At 45.6% G+C, this 16,067-nt stretch overlaps 1 protein-coding gene across 2 annotated transcripts in view; it reads right to left on the reverse strand.

The window, feature by feature from the left end:
- The window catches only part of LOC137615401 (tudor domain-containing protein 3-like), an 83,892-nt gene that overhangs the window by 18,770 nt on the left and 49,055 nt on the right, over positions 1 to 16,067 (reverse strand). For both annotated transcript variants that reach the window (XM_068345259.1, XM_068345260.1), the window contains exons 8-9: positions 15,807 to 16,044; positions 9,643 to 9,778 (exon numbers count right to left, since the gene is read on the reverse strand). In XM_068345259.1, coding sequence (XP_068201360.1) covers positions 9,643 to 9,778; positions 15,807 to 16,044 — 374 coding nt within the window. The remainder of the gene's footprint in view (positions 1 to 9,642; positions 9,779 to 15,806; positions 16,045 to 16,067) is intronic.

A 16,067-nucleotide genomic window follows, 5' to 3' on the forward strand; every position in this document is an offset into this window, starting at 1 on the left:
CTCTGGGTTAGGACGTTCCCAATACCACCTCGTCAGGGTATGGGGGACGCGACAGTATTGACTCAATACTCGGAACACAAGGAAGCATGGTTTACCTGCAGAGGTTCGAGGTCAGCTATGCAGAGACCAGGATGCTGCTTCCCCGTAGAGGGGATGATGAAGAAAGAAGTAAGGGCCAGACATACTTCTTTCGTTCATGCAGACTAAAACCTGATAACAATGCCCTCAACCTTCTGCTACCTGTCCAAAAAGGAGCCTGAGGTTAGACCAGCTGTTGTGTAGCCACCACAGAGCGATAGAAAACGTATCGAGACTCCTGTGGGTCACGCCCTGCAGGAAGCGGGCTGCGAAGGTCATCAGACGCTTCCAGACTCCAGCTTGTAGCACCTGCGTCACAGAGTAGTATTACTCGAAGGCGAGGGACGTTGCGATGTATCCAACATCGTGCTGTAGGGCGACGTGACGGGGGAGGGTCTGAAGACAGGTCGAGATGAATGTCCTTGAGTCCGGGCTGAAGAGGTATACTGGTGACTCTCCCCCCATGTCCTCCTTGTGTTCCCAAATCGGCTGCAACTGAGGCCAAACTGCAGCTGTTCCCAGCGCTAACCTCTCGATTCCTGTACTGGCAAGAAAGAGAAGGTCTTGGGACATCAGACACAGAATGGAGACTCAAAATCTTGAATGAATCGGACCGAAGGGTCGGGACCCTCAGATTCTGAGTCTAGCCAACAACTCAGGAGCGAGCCTGAATGTTGCCTTCTCCTCTTCCTTAGAAAGGGGGGGAGTAGTAAGAGACCAAGAAGATTGCTTACACACTGGCCGTGGCCAGAGTGAGCAGAAGACCCAAGGCGGAATACAATCCGAGGCCTGTCGTAAAAGGGTCTTGAGAAGATCTCTTAAAGGACTAAAAGTCCGAGCCATGCTCCAAGTCGGAGGTCTTCCTCCGACTAGGGCAGGGACGATCGTAGCTTCGCATGAGCGAGGATAGATCCAGCGGGCAGGAAAAAGTTATTCCTTTAAGCCTGAAGGTCAGGGAAAGGCTGAGCGACAGGCTTCATTGCCAAGAGCGGAAAGGAGTTTCCTCCCGCCGAAAGGCAATAAGACCGTTATTGCTGGAGAAGAGGCCTCACGGGAAGAGGTATATCTCCCACGGCACCAACCACCTTAGACTCTTCACTTTGCCTGGGAGACCCCTGTGGATGACTATCGCAGATGACGCGACCTCCGTACCGCGACTGTAGCGGGTTGTCTCTTCTAGAGGAGGAAGCGTAGTGTCTCCAGGCATGAAGCCGAAGCGACGCCCCGGTTCGGGAGAGATGTCGCAGTGTGGTTGCTTGAGTAGTCTGCGCCGTGGGAGAAGCTCTCCCGGGAGTTCCGTCAGGGGAAGCAGAGGGTCCAGAAACCGTTCTGCGCATAGTCCCAGTGGAGCTCTCCCATTGAAAGGTTGACAGACAACCTGGTTTTGTTGAGACCCATTGTCCGCAGACAAAAAGGAGGGAAGACGCAGGCGTCGAAGTTGTCCCACCATCACCGGAATGCATCTTGCCAGAGTCTCGGGGTCTGAGACTGGGGGGAAAACTAGCGGAAGCTTGAGGTTCCAAGCTGTCGCGATCAGGTCCCCCAGACCAGCACTTGCTGGTTACCCAAGGTCAAAGACCCTTAGGTACACTCTCTCTATGAGGCTCTGCTCGGATAGTCTGAGAGAAACATTCCCCTGCCTGGAATGAGAGAGCCGATGGTGGAATTGAGAGAATCTCAATCATCCCGGTATCTCTACTGCAAGATGTGAAGGTGTGAAAATGCGTCCCCTGCTGGTTAGCATGAAGTCGACACGCAACGGGGCGACTTGGCAGGAGCGGTAGGATCTGAAGAGGGGCCAGACTAAGGCCCTTAAGCCTGCCTGAATGATGGAGAGGTATCCTTCAGGTCTTGACCATAGGCCTGGACCGGAACATGCCCCCCCCCCCCCCTTTCCTTTGACGAGTCCGAGAACCGCATCAAGAATGTGGGGAAAGGACGAGAATATCCACTACCATCAAGAGGCTCCATAGGTCAACACCCATTGCAGGTTTAATAGTTCCGCTGGTCCCATAGGGCCAGGGAGTCCGGTTAAACATTGCCTGAAGCCACCGGAACTTGGATCGCCCCACATGGAACTTATCCTGAGGCGACCGTTCGGACTATAAACGGGTCAATGAGGAAAGAAGAACTAGGAAACGTTCCAAGGTAGGGCTGAAAACTCTGCTTGACTGAGAACAGGTACTGCGACTCTCCTCAGTCTTGCCACAGTCAACCGAAAGGAAGGCTCGGAGGATGTGGTAACAGAATCTGGCGTCCCCAGGTGGTCACCCATCCAAGTACCGACGTTGCTTAACCTCGCTGGACGGACGAGAAGCGGGGTTTCCAACGTGGTAAGGCGGTTGACTCAATATCATGGCCAGATACTCCAGATGTTGAGGCAGAGGAAGAGAAGGCTCCAAGCAAAATACCATGAGCCCACACTCATGGTCAGCATTCGGAAGCTTTTCCCGGCGCTGAAGAAGGTCGAAACCCGAGCCTACCGGAGTTGACCAGCCCTCCAAACAGCAGAGGAGGCGAAAGTCTGCACCTGAGCGGCCAAAAGGAAGGCAGGGAGAGTTCTCTGGGGAAACACACCTGCTATGCCACGGCGGGATAGCCACACTGCATCATAAGCAGGAATACTTGCAGTTTAGGCTGAATTCGACGAGCACCCTGGAAGATGGATGGAATGGAAACTGAAAGTACCCGTCCTTCCGATCCAGGGTTAAAGGAGTCCTGTCGCCTCGTTACCAGTCTGATCGATTCTGCTGGTCTACGCTGGCCGAAGTTTGTTCGACAAACTTGATCAGGGCTGAGAGGTCGACTATGGACATCCCCTCTCAGATCCTTCCTTACAAGAAAGGATCGACTGAGGGGGCCGGGGGTGAAGCCGTCGATGATCCTAAGGAAGACCTTCGCCTAAGGTATGGATCATTCTGCCCAACCGGGCAACTCTGCTGATGCTATGGCATAGAGGTTCAGAGACACTGAATTCGCTGACAGAGACGGCAGGCGCGATATCCTTGGCTACTCACAGAGATTGTGCGGGAATGGGCATCGGGAAGCTGTCATTCGGATGAGTAACCTTAAGCATCCTCCCAGCGAAAAAACCTGCAATCCTAGAGTTCGTGAACTCCTTTTAGGACTATGCCCTCCCCCGGGGAAGTCTCCCGTGCCATCTGTTCCTGACAGGAGGAAACTGCAATTGGACACCTTGTCCCAGTTGTCGTAGCCGATAACTTAGGCCGACGTGGTTGAAAGAAAAGGGAGCTGGAGCCCTGCAGAGTCTGGAAGAAAGCGCCTTGGAGGAGTGAAACCGGAAGTCGATTTACTCCGCACAGCAGATGTTTAAGTCTCTGTCCTTGGGCAAAGACAAAACTCTTCTCAAGGATGGAAGGGTGTCTGAGGTCGTTGACCTCCACAGATGAGACACCCGAAGGAAGCCTTCAGTCAGTGCGTCCAGATGGTACAACATCGAGCTTGTCCGCAAGTAGATACTTAACGACGAAAGGCCAAGGTGCCTGAGCTCGAGAGGAGGAAAGTACCCTTGATCTTCCTGTAGCTTCCTTGAACCAAACCTCGGGCCGTAACCGAGGAGGGAAAGAACCTGGTAAGCTCCCAGAGGAAGAGGTAAGCAGTCACCCCTTGTCCGATGGAGAAATCTTCAACGGAAAGCCCCCCCGCCAAAAATCCTTCCAGGGCGGGAGAAGGAGAGAGTACTCGTGCAGGAGTGGGGACCCTCGAGACCGACCTCTTGGGAACCAACTTCGCCCTGGGGGAAGTCACCACGAAGTCCACTCCTCTCTTTCTCTTCAGCGTAGGAGAGACAGCCGCTGGTTTGTTACCCTGGCCGGTGAGTGCTGGTTTCATAACCCTCATTAACGCCCGTGCCAGCGGATCAAACCATGTCTGCTGCTCCAAGGACACAGAGTCCGAAATCCTCGCTAAGGTGAAAGGGATCGGGCGATCCTTTGGAGAGGACACGACGGTTCCTGCCTGAAAAGAAGGTGGGAAGAATGCTGTACTGACCTGTCTTCGTCCTGCACTACCAACCTGTGCTTGGATGGAGGTGATCCCGAGTGCCGCCTAGGAGCAGGCGTCCCTGCTGCTACCACCGGCTGTGGAATTCGCCGCGAACTATGGTCGCGCGAGGGCGAACGGTCGCGCAAAGGCGAATGGTCGCGCGGGCGCACAGGCGAGTGGTCGCGCGGGCGCGCAGGCGAGCGGTCGCGCGGGCGCGCAGGCGAGCGGTCGCGCGGGCGCGCAGGCGAGCGATCGCGCGGGCGCGCAGGCGAGCGATCGCGCGGGCGCGCAGGCGAGCGATCGCGCGGGCGCGCAGGCGAGCGATCGCGCGGGCGAGCGATCGCGCGGGCGCGCGATCGCGCGGGCGAATGGGCGTGACGGCGAGGGATCGTGCTGCCGCGTAGGTGAAGAAGATCGCTGGCGGTAAGCGATGGCGAGCAGCATGTGTAGGTGAATGATCGCGTGATAGGGTGCGATGGTGATCAGCATCCGCAAGAGGGCGAGCGTTCAGGGTTGTGCGATGAGGAGCAGCATGCGTAAGCGGGCAATCGTGCAGGGTTGTGCGATGGCGAGCAGCATGTGTAGGTGAATGATCGCGTGAAAGGGTGCGATGGTGATCAGCATCTGCAGGAGGGCGATCGTTCAGGGTGGTGCGATGAGGAGCAGCATGCGTAAGCGGGCAATCGTTCAGGGTTGTGCGATGGCAAGCAGCATGCGCAGGTGAATGATCGCGTGAAAGGGTGCGATGGTGATCAGCATCCGCAAGAGGGCGATCGTTCAGGGTTGTGCGATGAGGAGCAGCATGCGTAAGCGGGCAATCGTTCAGGGTTGTGCGATGGCGAGCAGCATGCGCAGGTGAATGATCGCGTGAAAGGGTGCGATGGTGATCAGCATCTGCAGGAGGGCGATCGTTCAGGGTGGTGCGATGAGGAGCAGCATGCGTAAGCGGGCAATCGTTCAGGGTTGTGCGATGGCGCGCAGTTGAGGGTCGCGCGATGGCGATCAGCATCCGCAGTTGAGGGTCGCGCGATGGCGATCAGCATCCGCAGTTGAGGGTCACGCGATGGCGATCAGCATCCGCAGTTGAGGGTCGCGCGATGGCGATCAGCATCTGCAGTTGAGGGTCGCGCGATGGCGATCAGCATCCGCAGTTGAGGGTCGCGCGATGGCGATCAGCATCCGCAGTTGAGGGTCGCGCGATGGCGATCAGCATCTGCAGTTGAGGGTCGCGCGATGGCGATCAGCATCCGCAGTTGAGCTAGTAGCTGGCGAACCATGTTCCTTCAGAAGTGTTGGAGAACGTTGGCGTGCCAGCTGTAACACACGTGGGCGATCCGGAGATCGCTGGCGAGCTGATGATCGCTGACGAGCTGACGATCGCTGGCGAGCTGATGATCGCTGACGAGCTGATGATCGCTGACGAGCTGATGATCGCTGACGAGCAGAAGGCTACGCGTGGAAGCCTGCGTAAAGAAGAGTCCTTGACCCCGACCTGAACCGAAGTTCTAGATCGCGAGGGCGAACGTGGGCGCACAGGGCACGTAACAGGAACCGCAGGGAAGATCATCTTGAAAGCGCTGACGAACAGGAGAGCGCTGACGAACAGAAGGGCGCGCAGGGAAACCCTGACACGCAAGGGAAGAACCCCCGTGGGGGCAACCCTTTGCCCCGAAGGGATCGTTGTCCGCCGGGAGACTGATGTCCGTCGGAAGACCGCTGTCCGTCGGGAAGACCGTTGTCCGTCGGGAAGACCGTTGCCCGTCGGAAGACGAGATTAGACTGCTGTCCATCTGCACCAAGACGGAAGATCGAGAAAAAGAAGTTGTAGGCTGCAAACGGAGATTCAAAAAGGCGCCTCAAGCACCCTTATAGGGAGATGAGAGGCCCTTACGACGAGGCGGACGGAGGGCCTTACGGCGAGGGAGGCCAACAGCAACAGCAACAGAAGAAACCTCCGAAGAGGAGTCTCTATGAGTGTACTCTCTCGCGAACGAAAGAGAAACACTTCGTGGAAGAGACTGGTCAGCCAGTGACCTAAAAGGGGCAATCCTCCGAAGAGGAGCTCCTGCAGTTGCCCAGCCCCTTGAGCGAAACTGCAGGTGCGACCGCTCAGCACCAAGAGCATAGTCGCACGAAAAAAAGGCAAGAGAAGAACCCCCCATAAGAGGAAAAGCTCAAGCCTGGACAGGAAAAAACTTCCCTCGGAAGGAAAGTTATCCGCCCAAGGAGGCAAGCCTCCTGACTGTTCTAAAATGAACTGGAGAGCTGTCCGTCGACACGGGAGTACTACCAGTAGAAGGAGACACGCCCCTGACGACAATACAAGGGGGGAGGCAGCAACAGCCGAATCCCCAGGACTCAACCAGACAGCTCACACCGTTGCTATATTACAGAAACGAACTAGATCGGTAACTGTAAAAAAATAAAACAAATAATATTAGTACACATTCATTCCCCCGGGAAGGCTCCGAAGAGGAATCCCGAGGAAAAGGAACAAGAATTACACAACAGGCACGTGCCCTCACAACCACTTACACTCGCGGAAGGAGAGCTGTAACCAAAACAGAATTATAACAATTATAATTATGTAACTATGTAATTATGTAATTTAAAAATGAATGAACACTAAAGAAAAAAAAAAACGAAAACCCCGAAAGGAATCGTTCTACAAGCTGAAAAATTAACAACTACAATTAGATTCATAAACTAATTGAGACAAAATGTACGGCGTAGCAACCCCACCCACACGGGAAGGAAGCTACAAGGGCGTAGTAAAACATAGTAAAAGGGTGAACGACCTCAAGAGAGAGAGAGAGAGAAAGACCGAAGTCAAACTCGATCGCAACCCATAAAATTAGGCCGTGGTGGCCTAACTGCCGAGGCCTCCACGTAGATATCGTACACTACACACACACATCTGAAAAGGAAACTTACTTATTTCTATACTCAAATATATATACAAACATGAAAACATGTTTACATATATATTGAGTAAAAGAAAAGTAAGCGAATAAGTAAAGACAAAACAGACAATGGCTGCCAAGCGAGGACCAAGACAGAGAGACGTCTGTCACAGTCCGAGCCAAAAGTGAAAGTGAGTATTCACCTGTGTGTGAGGGGGAGGAGGGGTAGCTAGCTACCACTCCCCTACCCCCCCGCTAACTAGCGCGGGGGTAATACACCCTCGTTAAATTCTAATGGCTCGCCATTTCAGCTACGCTAAAAGTAATAACCCTTTGTAAATAGCGTGGTTTGTATTTCGGTTACGGAACAAATAATATTTTATCTTCAATGTGTAAGGTTGTAATTACTGATTGAACATTTGCATTCTTCACTTCCCTTAGCTAAACTTCAATTCCAAGCTTTACTCTTTGAATGCATCCTATAACTAGTAAAGATATATATATTGGGCTTCACAATGGTCCTGGTATGTGTTAGTTTTAATGTAAGAGGATATTTAAAAAAAAATATCTCCTGAATCATCTAGACAATTTTTTTTATTAAAACAAAATATACTTGATAGCTCTAATTAATTTGAAAAGATCATGGTACCTCTTCCCCTATACATATACTTTAATCAATCTTTTGTCAGTCATGAGTGGATATACTGTACATGAAATAAAGTCTGAAAGAACAGTTGCCCACAGATATTCTGGTTACCAAAAAACAACCTTCATGGAAGGCATAAAAATGAAACAACAAACAAAACACCAAGACATGTCTAAGATATTTTTGTTCATCTTTAAAACACAAACTAATACTTAATGAAAAATATTGCAAGCTTTCAAATCATATGATTCAAATGGTTCTGTACCTGTAAATAGAATGTATTACAACATTTACCAGGCGTGCAGAAACACACATGGTTTACAATCCACCTTTGTCAAAATAATTCCCTTCTCTTTTCAAGCCATCTAAACAATTCAGCCAAAGCTTATCTTGTGAAAATAGATTACAAAACTTCTAGCGAAGAAAGTGATCAAGTTCTTGATCCCTGCCCAGGGATTTTCAACGTGCTCCTAGTACCCCAAGCATAAGGGTTTTGGAGGCCAGATTTAGAAGTCTCAATTCTAAATATATATACAGTTTTCACAGAATTCTTTTAGAAAACTGCTCCAACAGTCCTTGGAGCAGTGAAAAAAGGAGATTGGATGTTTTGGATAGCCTTGACAAACGTTTTTGTACTCCTATCCATCCAGGATCAGTGAAACATTCCCATGGTTTATGACTGGAATAAAGATTTATCAGTTTAAGTGTCTATTTCGGTCTCATGACGGCTTATCAAGTATTCACCAGAATGATAGCAGTTTCCTGGCCATCTGAGCTCTGTTGTACCTGGACAACTGAATAATTTCCAATTCTGGTTAAGCAAAACTTTAATTTCTCAGAAGTCCCTGTCAATATGAAGTCTCTTCTGATTCCAACTCCAAATATTCTATATTTGGTGATTATAATAGCAACAGTTCCTTTTCAGGCTTTTCCATCGGAAAAGTGGATTCAGTCTTTCATTCATTTGTTGAACTTCAAGCAGATGAAAGCAGTGATGGCTCAGTTGCATATGAGGTTACTTGGGACCATGGCACCTCTAGAGAAGTTATTCTGATGGGTTACGTTAAGTTAAAAGACTTTCAGTTTTACCTCAATCGGCATTGGAAAAAAACGATGGATCTAGATACTACTTATATTTCAGGGATGTAGAAGCAACTGCCACTGGTGAAATGCCAGGATGAATCTCGTCATTTAACTTAAGGAATGGTATTGGAAGTAAGGTTAGGTTTCCAGACATCTTTTATTTCAGATGTTTTACAGAAAGGGTGGGAAGCTGCAATGGACTTTCTTCATCTGTCGGATAGATGGTCGAAGCAAGAATCAACTCAATATATCAATTACCTGCAACTCTTGGAAGTGATGAAGGCCCTTCAGGCTCAAGAGTCTCTGGCAATGGAAGAGTGACCCTTACAACAACATCCAGATACAACTCTGGTTATTTAGATTTAATCCGTTACATCCAGAATCCATTATAAACAGGTCACTTATTGCAAGGTTAAACTATATACAGTAAGGCCATACACCATCACATAATGTCAATATTTGACAAAAGGAGCAGGGCTATTATAAGGGAATAATATTAGGAAATACTTTGGTTTAGGGTAACCATCAACATTTCAACTGGATATGGGCCAAAATCTTTAAGCATGAAAGTTAAGCATGAAAGTCTCAAGTGACAAGTGACAATGAGTGGACAATTCTTTACATTTACTTTATTTCCTATCTTATATTTCCTTGATTCCTAACCATGCAAATGGTTCCCTTTTGTAAAAAGTATGCTTATGCTCATGTCAATATGGATAATCTAAGTGAAATTAAATTTCACTTTAAAACTATTCAAACAATAAGTGACAGCTGCATTAATGTAATGGAAAACAATACAAGGGCTTTGTACAAAAGTCAAGTGGTTCCCTTGTGGTTAATCTTCAATGAATGTAAATATCTATACAAGCATTCAAGTTGGGGTTCAATATCTTAAAACTATTAGAATAGTATTTGAATTTACAGTACCTTCCATTTACAGATGAGTAATTCCTACCATTTCTCCCATCACCAGGTCTCCCTCTTGCTCCACGGCCACCTCCACGGCCTCTTTGGTTACTTGGACCGCGTGTATCAGGAACTGGTTCGACAAATTTGATACTCTCTGGAATATCAAAGGTTAAGTATTATTTAGTACTTCTGCCATACTTATTCCTTCTGATATAATCAAACATAAGTGGCACACACCATGAGAAGTAATGCACCCTGAAGCAGTCAAGTACTACTGTAGTAGTAATGACACAATGTGCAACATTACAGACAATTCTCCTTTAATTAAAAATGACTAAATATAAATATCACCAATAATTTGTTTGCCTTACAATTCTAACAGAAACTCTGAAGTTTAATTCTTCAAATAAAAGGAAACTGGAAAAAATTATAATCATCAGTAAAAGAATAAAACTTTTTAACAAAAAGATATGTTCTAAAAATGACAGATTTTCATGTATTTTTCTTTATAACTGAATAAAAATGAGTTCTTTAATATGAATATGATTTCAGTAAAGCTGGAAACTTAGAAACTTGGCTGTTAAAAAATTATGATATGTTGGTACAGTAATTACTGGTGGGCGACGGGGCATTTTTGTTCCCTTTCTCAATACACCGGGAAACTACTATGACCTTTACCTGGGAATTGTAAGCCAGTTGAAGTGGGAAGTGTGACTTAACGGACTCGGGTTTGTATAGTTAAGAAAAATACAAATTACTTTAAAAATTTGTTTGGTTCTTATACAGACACAAACCCTTGTCTTTTAATAGGGGATTTATCCTTAGGAGGGAGGAAGTTCCTATAACTAAACTACAGTTGCTGGTTTAAAATTCCCAGATGTCAAAACCAGACCTGAAGAGGTGCAAATGTTGATTTAAATCAACCTGTGAATACACTACACTCTTAGGCCATAGGCTGGGTTTCTGTTTGCCAACAGATGATCCTATTCTTATTAGGATAAACTGGCTGAAATGTAAGGCTACTAAGAGCACAGTAATGCATACATTTCTATCCATCACAATGATACATACATACATATTCCAAGGCACTTTCCCCAATTTTGGGGGTAGCCGACATCAAACAAATGAAACAAAAAAGGGGACCTCTCCTCTCTACGTTACTCTCAGCCTGACAAGGGACTCAACCGAGTTTGGCTGGTACTGCTAGGGTGTCACAGCCCACCCTCCCCCGTTATCCACCACAGATGAAGCTTCATAACGCTGAATCCCTACAGCTGCTACTTCCGCGGTCATACAAGGCACCGGAGAAAGCAGCAGGGCCTACCGGAACTGCGTCACAATCGCTCGCCTTTCACTCCTATTTCTAGCATGCTTTCTTGCCTCTCTCACATCTATCCTCCTATCACTCAGAGCTTTCTCCTGTATTATAATCCTGTGAGACATCATAATGATACTCGGGATAATAGCTTACCTGCATCAAAGTCCGTTCTAGCATACAACAGGGCAACCGTGGTATCCCAAGGGTGGGGAAAGGAAAGATGAAGAGGGCCAGTCATTCTCACTCTTATTCAAAGTTGTCGCAACTGCTATATTCGATGAGATGCTTCTCGTCCTGTGAGGGAGCTGGGCACGCTACACCACCTGTTAAACCACTTCCACAGGTCCTAGGGAGAATGCATCCAATGACTTGTGGGTATATTCCTGGTGTTTATGACACCTCCATTCAACACTTGTACCACTGATAGGTTCTTCTGAAAGGCTAGTGTTGCACCAACAACCGACTTTGTGAGCCTGTACCAGTGTAGGTTCTTCGGGATTCCCCAAACAATGATAGTGAATACAATACTCTCAATGTTTTTCAAAGCCAGAAAAAGATGGTGTTTTGGGAGATTTTCTTCTAATACCTGTTTAAACAAACAAACAGGTTTTCAAATCGCAGTCTGAAGTATAGGGTTCTCTTCAGGTAGCGTCTTAGTGTCATTATTGGGCAAAGAATCAAGTTCTTCAAATCATCAGTCATATTTCTAATGGAGGAGATGGAGATCTCAAACCATAGATCATCCACACCAGGTTCTGGGTTTTAGCAACTAAGGAACAAAAGTGTAAGGTACCCTCAGAAGATGATTGAAAGGCCTCTTTAGTACTTGGTGGTGATTTGAATGCTCATTATAGGGAGTGGTTAAATTCAGTTTCTCCAACTGATCGCCATGGGTTAAGAGCTTTGAACTTTGCCTCAGAATCAGGCTATGTACAAATCAAAAGTGAAGCTACTCACAGATCTGGTAACTGCTTGGACCTAGCATACACTGACTTCTCTGGTGTTATAACAAGCAAGGTTGGTTCTCCAGTTGGGACATCTATCATTCCTTGGTTTCATTAACATAAGTCTGAAGCATCCTATCCCTGATGTGTCATATTCACGTAAGGTATATATAAAATTTCAAGATTACTGGGAATGGCATTTTAAATAATCTTTTGCATTTGAATTGGTCCCAATTGTAAAAGTGTTAAGCCTCTTGTTCTATGGAATGAGAATCTGGTAAACATCATTGATAGGTGTATCCCTTCTCGTGTGATAGAATACCGAGTGAAAGACAAACACTATAGTTCAATGATGATCACAGATGAGTGTACCAACCGTGTGTCACACAATTGTACATAATTCCTTTGGTATATATTATGCTTGTATCTTCGCTCTTCCCTCGCACTAAAACGAACATGAAAATTCTTGTCTGCTGTTTTCCTCTGTAACATTGTCATTTCCTCGAACATGTATTTTCCTGTTGCCTTGAGGTTTTGTATATAAAGGAGAGTGTTCTTTAATATAGTACTCAGTTGATTGCATCCTGCCTTTGAGTTCACATCCTTCTCCCTCCTTCGTCACATTGGTGACCCCGGAGTGACTCGCTCCTCCCCCCCCCCTCCACCTCTCACCGTTACTATGACGCCGTCAACGCATACCTTCTGCAGCAGTACTCGCCGTCGCCAGCCGCCCGTATAGCACCGCCTTTTCAGCTCTCTCAACAACCGTTGGGGGACCAAAGGGCTTCGCTCACCCTCGGGAAAATGACCAGTATCACTCGCCTGCAACCTGCCGCAGACAGCTCTCCTCGTGAGGTGAACCTACTTCGTGCCCTTATGGACAGCCACTTCATGACCTTCAAAACCTCCATCAACGCCTCCACTCGTGACGAAGAGGACACCTATTCAACTTCAACCGAAGCTGACGTGAATGCCGTAGGACATACACGCCTATGAACGCCATAGGCCTAAGAATGCCGTAGGACACGCCTATGAATGCCGTAGGACACACGCCTATGAATGCCGTAGGACACACGCCTATGAATGCCGTAGGACACACGCCTATGAATGCCGTAGGACACACACGCCTATGAATGCCGTAGGACACGCCTATGAATGCCATAGGACACACACGCCTATTAATGCCGTAGGACACACTCGCCTACCCCGTGACGAGCCGGAGCGGCAACACAGCCACCCATCATCCACCACTCGCTCGCACCCCAACCATCGACTTCTACAGCCACTCAATGCCGCTAATCGGCGCAGTTTTTACTACTACCTCTCCAGATTCAGGGCACCTATTTAACATGTTCAGTATGTCATTTTTAGAGGGGGAGCCATGTACCAACCGTGTGTCACACAATTGTACATAATTCCTTTTGTATATATTATGCTTGTATCTTCGCTCTTCCCTCGCACTAAAACGAACATGAAAATTCTTGTCTGCTGTTTTCCTCTGTAACATTGTCATTTCCTCGAACATGTATTTTCCTGTTGCCTTGAGGTTTTGTATATAAAGGAGTGTGTTCTTTAATATATTACTCAGTTGATTGCATCCTGCCTTTGAGTTCACAACCCTCTCTCGGCCCGTCACATGAGCTTATTTGGAGAAACGGAAGGCCTATTATCTTTGGAAGGGTAACAGATCAGATTTGCCTTGGAATAACTATACTCTGCTAAGAGCTGTTGCTCAGAAAGTTTATGCTCCAACTGAAAACGAATATAATTTGACCATTATAAAATTCCTTTTTGCTATAACCCACGAACATAAATGGTGGACTTTTCTTAAATCTACAATCTTCAATGTAGACTTATCAGGTGTGTCCCCCACTGTTCTAAGGAAATGGTAACACTTTTAACTGAAGTGTTTGGCAGTAAAGCGGACTAATCAGAAATTTTATCTTTCTCATTTCTGTTTTCCAGAAGCTAAACTAAATATTTTAGCTTTTTGGACCCATGAAATTAAAACTCTTGATGGACCTTGACAATTATGGAAGTGTAGATGAAAATGGTATTTTTCCTTTGTTTTTAATAAAGACTACTGATTTCTTAGCTTCTAAGTTGTCTGATACATTTCACAAGTTAGCAAGAAGAGATTCTTTTCACACTTTGTTAGAGAATTAGTAGTTACCATATCAAGCAAACGTGTTTGTGGTAGCTCTAGCGCTGCTAATTACCACCCAATTCTCATAGCTTCAATATTATCTAAAGTTTTTTAATGTCTTTTGGCAAAATTTCTGAATAAGTATGATGAAGGTCATAATTTGTTCCATAGTTTGCAATTTGGTTTTTGCAAAGGCCTTGGGGCATGTGATGCCCTTTTTACAACTTCCAATGGTGTAGAGAATTTTCTCTTGATTGTGGTCAGGAAGTTTGCATGATTGGCCTTGACTTTAGTGCTGCATTTGACCGTGTTAATTTTGAAGCCTTTGTTTTCTAACTGAAATAGATGGGAGTAGCTGGGTCTTTTCTTAGCACCATTATTGAATTTTTAAGAAATTCATTGCAAAAAGTAGTTGTTGATGGGCACCACAGTGAATATAGGAATGTGATATCTGGTGTTCCTCAGGGTAGTATTCTTGACCCATTACTTTTCATACTATATCACACATTACATGAGGTTTGGCCTAAAAAACAAGCTGGTTGCATATGCATATAATGCTACTCTCTTTGCATCAATTCCATCTACTGAATGTAGATGTGGGGTTACCGAATTACTTAATAGAGACCTGGCTATAATTAATGCATGGTGCACAGTATGGGGTATGAAGCTGAACCCTAACAAAACTTAAAAGTATGACTGTGCATAGGTCAAGGGAAGTGGTTCTTCAACATCCAGATCTCTGCATTTATAAGGTTTTTTTAATCATATACAATTCCTTTAAAATTTTAGGTGTAATTCTCAATGGCAAATTTACTTTTGAGAAGCATAGTTGGCCCGTTTCTTATTGAATTGCACAAAAAATGGTTTATCGAGATTTTTGATGAAGAAATGTTTTAATTCTTTTATTTTACTCTTTGTTTCCAGTATTGTTCCAGTTTGGTCGTCAGCAGTTGACTCTCATTTTAATTTGTTGGGTAAAATCTTGTGGTCTATCAAATTCCTTATTCTTGATCTAGACATTAATCCCTGGCACCGTCGTTTAATTAGTTCTTCATGCATATTGCATAATCTTCCCTGCCATCCACCTTTAACTACCAACATGTCGTTATATTTAATAGCAGAGTTTCCAGCTTCACTGAAATAATACTTCTATTAAAGGATGAAGGTTTGTATCTGTGTAGAAACAAATAGGGATAAGCTTATTCATAATGACATATGACGACCAAGCTCAAAAATAAGGTTTTCTTTACGGAAGTCTTTTGTAGATTTTCTTAAAATTATAAATATTCAATGTTGGAAGATATTTGAATTAATAATTCTTATAAGAATTTTACTACAAAAATAGGGCCAAGGAGAAACCAACATATGTTTTTTTAATTATTTGAACATTTAACAAATCAATAAATATGCTCATTAATAGAAAAGTACCTGGGAGTTACTTATATAAAAGGGATTAACTAATTGAACACAAAAATTTCAAAGCAAAGCTATTGGATGGAATAAAATAAAAAGCATTCAAGATTTTGCCAAATGCCTGCATATGCTGTGCAAAAGTCAGTCAAGCATGAAAGTGCCCAATTCTTTCACTTTTTACTAGATATCAAAATCATATTTTTTGCCAATAAATCATGAAAATTAATTGCCAAAAATAATATTAACAAAATTCTAAATACTTCGGTAAATAACTCTCAATTTCTACTTTGTGTGAAAATAAATTTTCTGATAAAGAAATTAAAAAAAAAAAAAAAATCCAGTTTAATACATATAAACCCACCTTTCTTTTCAGTCATCTTGGAGTCTAAAAAGTCGAAAAGTGAAGCAGGGCCTGATGGACGAGGCATGTTGGGAGGAGGTTCATAATCATCGTCACTGCCATCTGGCCCTGCTACCCCTCGTCCCCGCCCTCGACCTCTACCTCGTCCTCGTCCACCCCGTCCTCGGTAGCCACCATCGTCTTCATTTTTTCTGTTGTTGTAGTTCCCCTCATTTGAGATTGGTTGTCCGCTAGCAGACTTAAAGGAAACAAACAATATAA

Source organism: Palaemon carinicauda, chromosome 21, assembly GCF_036898095.1.
Source record: "Palaemon carinicauda isolate YSFRI2023 chromosome 21, ASM3689809v2, whole genome shotgun sequence".
Taxonomy (NCBI): Eukaryota; Metazoa; Arthropoda; class Malacostraca; order Decapoda; family Palaemonidae; genus Palaemon; species Palaemon carinicauda.